Source organism: Austrofundulus limnaeus, unplaced genomic scaffold (assembly GCF_001266775.1).
Source record: "Austrofundulus limnaeus strain Quisiro unplaced genomic scaffold, Austrofundulus_limnaeus-1.0 Scaffold293, whole genome shotgun sequence".
In the NCBI taxonomy this organism is placed as follows: Eukaryota; Metazoa; Chordata; class Actinopteri; order Cyprinodontiformes; family Rivulidae; genus Austrofundulus; species Austrofundulus limnaeus.
The window spans coordinates 162,654-166,394 of NW_013952695.1; the positions used below are offsets into that span (position 1 = coordinate 162,654).

General features: G+C 40.8%; 1 protein-coding gene across 1 annotated transcript in view; it reads right to left on the minus strand.

Annotated features, from left to right (window-relative positions):
- Positions 1-3,741, minus strand: part of wdpcp (WD repeat containing planar cell polarity effector) — a gene marked incomplete in the record, with an annotated part of 96,646 nt that overhangs the window by 35,866 nt on the left and 57,039 nt on the right. Inside the window, 1 exon segment of the mRNA XM_014021444.1 lies at positions 259-862. Coding sequence (XP_013876898.1) covers positions 259-862 — 604 coding nt within the window.

Below are 3,741 nucleotides of genomic sequence, written 5' to 3' on the forward strand. Positions count from 1 at the left end.
GCTCGGTGGCACCCCTGAAAAGGACATCAAAGCTCTCTTTTCCACTTCCTCCATGTACAGGTTTGCAACAGTAGTCCAGAAGACCTATACAATTTTTTTCTTTTTGATTTTTTACCTGGATTACTGAGATGCATCAGGACAACTCAATCATGATTAATCCCTCAGGTCCATATTTAGCTTGATATTTTTCCCCACTCCTTAAAAATGACTTTAATGTTTAAAGGTGCCATAGTTAAAGACATATGTAATTTTACTTACCTAGTTTAAATCTTAAGGCAGCTAGTGGTCCCCCATCGAAGACTAATGTCAGAATGTCCGTCCCTTCTGGGCCTCCATCCAAACCTGTCCCCCACTTCAGTCCAACCAGGCCTCCAGAGCAGCGCATGTGCTGAGTCAGGTTTAACGTAGCCGCTGGAGCTACCTCCTCTGCTAGAAGTGCCATGTTTAAAGGTGCCAAGCTYACATCAAAGCACATCAGTTCCTCCTGGCCTCCTGCTAACATGGCAACAGCCCCCGCGGGGTGCCAGRCCATGTAAGTGGGTGGCACAGGGCAGGAGGCCAGCAACGAGACCCCCCGTCTCTGGTCGTGAAGAACTACGGAGGAGTCGCTCAAACCCAAGAGGAGAGCGGTCTCAGAGGGATGACGGGCACAGGAGAYAGGAGGCGAAGGCAGTGGGACGGCGCCGGCGGACAGGCGGTGCAGTCGCCCTCGTGAGCATTCGTACACACAGGTGTGAGCGCAGGAGGCCTGTCGGACCCCCCGAGGTCCTGCAGGTAACTCCACCGTCAGCATCTGGTAGTGCTGAAGCTGGCTAAAGCTGCAGTCCAGAGGGTTGCCCTCAGTCCGGACAGAACACAGAACCTGAGGTAGAAAAAGTACAAAAAGAGCGAGAACGAGACCAGTTTATAGTAAAAAAAAACAGCACTGTGCAAAACTCTCATTTCTTTATAAACTGCTGTGAAGTATCAAGACTTTCTTACACTCATAAAGCCATCGCTCTAAAGTTCTTCAAGGTTTTTCTTCAAGATAGAACATTGTCAACATTTTTATTTACTTTCTTTTTATCCAATCCTTTGAAAATAGGAGAAAAACAAGCAAATGAAGTAGAAAAAAAAAAAGAATCAGCCTGAAAAAAAAAACCTACCTATACTTTAAAAAAAAAAAAAAAAGAATCAGCCTGAAAAAAAAAACCTACCTATACTTTATATGGCATTACACAGCTAACAGTTCTTTGAAAATCACCTTGGTGGTTAAAAGACAATTATATGTTTGTAAAACTGTGCTATTTTATTTTATTTTATTTTGTAAATGAACTTAAACTGTTTATTTACAACAGTTTAATAATAATAATGGAGCAACATAAAAAAAACAATAGATTATTATAAAATTATTGATTTCTGTGATATTGTCTTTTTGTTGCATCGTCCATTTTAGCGGGAGAAGTAGTTCTGCTGAAAGGTTCTAAATTTCAGTCATGAAAATCAAAAAACGCTAACGCAATCCTATGTACTTGGTTCACAGTCAGTAAGAAAAACAACCACTATCCTTAAAAAGCAAAAATAATACAACAATACAAATAAAAACAATTAAACTTTTAATAAATAGGTTGAACATAAATACTTCCCAGGACATCACCAGATGTGTTGGAGCACTGTTTATTACAACAAACACATTTGGATCTTAATATTTTATTGTCACTTTTGTATCCTCTTTCCCATGCAACTACAATGTTATAACTGTGGCAATGTGTTATTGACCTGTTTTTAAATAAAATAAGGAGATAAAAACGATCGAGAGAGTCACTTCATGGCAACAGCTCAAAAAAATAAAATAAAAACACCCAAGAGATGCAGGAAACGGGGCCTTCCACATGGCTCATAAACACCCTGCTGTCAATCACGACAGCTAATGATAAGAGCTCCATTTTAACTCAAGGTCAGCAGCATCTCCTCCCTGAGCATGCCACGGCTTGGCACAAAGTGATAAACAACCTCTGCTGTTTACTGTGTGAGGAGCCAAGAGCTCAACATTAGAAAGTAAGAGTTAAAAAAAGCTCTTTTCATTTCTTTGTGAAGAAATGTCAAGATTATTTGACCAAAGGTGAATTCCAGGAATAAGAGYATTTTGCTCTTGGACTAAAACCTGGTGGTGGGCACAAAGACCCTACTAAGCAAACAGGCCCTGACCTGGTTGGTACTGTTGATAAAACACCCACATGGAACCAGAAACAGGAGGTGGATGACAAGAAACAACAGCCTGCGATAAACAGCAGCCCAACAGTTTTACAGCTACTAACGAAGCTTTTTTTTAAAGGATTTCACCTTACCAAAGCCTCTATCACAGCCTCACATTGACCGTGGCAGCTTTGGCTAAATGAGCCCATTTCTTTTCGTCATGTAGACAGAAAGAGGGATCGGCTGCCTGCCTGCCTTCTTTTCCTTTTGCAAAGCTGCTCGGCCCAGTTTTTTTGGCAGGCATTGCCAAAAAGGGACTTAGAGGAAGGAAGGCTTTTTTTTTTGCCTGCCCATGGTCTACAGCAGGAAAGAAGCAGATGACTGTCCTCCTGAAAGCTTTTTTTCCCCCTTCTCTATAATCCCTCAGAGCRAGCTCCTGCTGCTCCCCAGGGGGTGAGCGCTGTGTGTCAATGTGTGTGTTTATTTGAGGCAGCAGGCAAGAGGGGCTTGATTCAGGTAAAAGGTGGTTTATCTTTAGGACAGCTACAATTCTGAAGGGAAAAAACAACAACACATGCATTAGATTAACCAACATATGAACACAGAGCAGATATGAATCCTTTGAGTCCGCTCAACAGAATGCTGTCACAGTCATCGGACGACCTTCTTCGGTGCCACAAATCGTGACCCTGCCAACCACAACTCATCCTCCAAGCGTTTCATCCCATGCCTGGTGCCCACGGTGCCAGCCTGCCATCATGGCACGATCAGAGGGAAAAGGTGCAGCTGATTCAGCGGTTTGTCTGACAGCAGACGAACAAACCAAGAAAAAAAAATAAAAAAAAACCCACCCCATACAATATCAGTTTTAAGATCTACAACCAACACAACATCCATGTATGATTAGGGTTAAAAGAATATTTCAATTTTAGTAGAAATACTGATTTGACATTTTACTTAAGTCCACAACTGAAGTTCAATTAACTGCTAAAAATGTCAAGTTTAGTCTTTACTGACCAATGCATTAAAAGGTGGGTAATAGGCAGTGGTAGGCACAGTTCTCCTACAGCACTAAAGCACTAATAGGGGAACTGATTTCCTTATTAGAGCTTTAGGGCTTTTGCTAATTTTAAAATTTATTAGTGYATTAGCACTTTTTAAATTTAYAGGCTCAATTTAGAAGCACTAACTGAGRTTTATAAATGTTATTGATCAACGTTAATGTTAACAGCTGACTGTGAAGGCTGATTCATATTTTGTTCACACGTGTGTCACCTTATTCACCAGGTCACAATATATKGACAAYATATGAACACAAATACAGCTGTGGAATGTTAGTAATAAGTATTAAGARAGCAACATGGCAATATGTGACTCATATTGTCTGCTGAAGAATGTTCATGGGTTGAATGGGTTATTTCACTGCAAAAACTGTCCATCTTACCAAGTTTTAAAATCTTATATCAGCCAAAAAGTCTTTTTGATCTTAGGAAAAAAATTGTATAGGTCCTCTGGACGGGTTCTTCTTTAATGAAACGTTTCGTCTCTCTTCCAAGAGACTTCTTC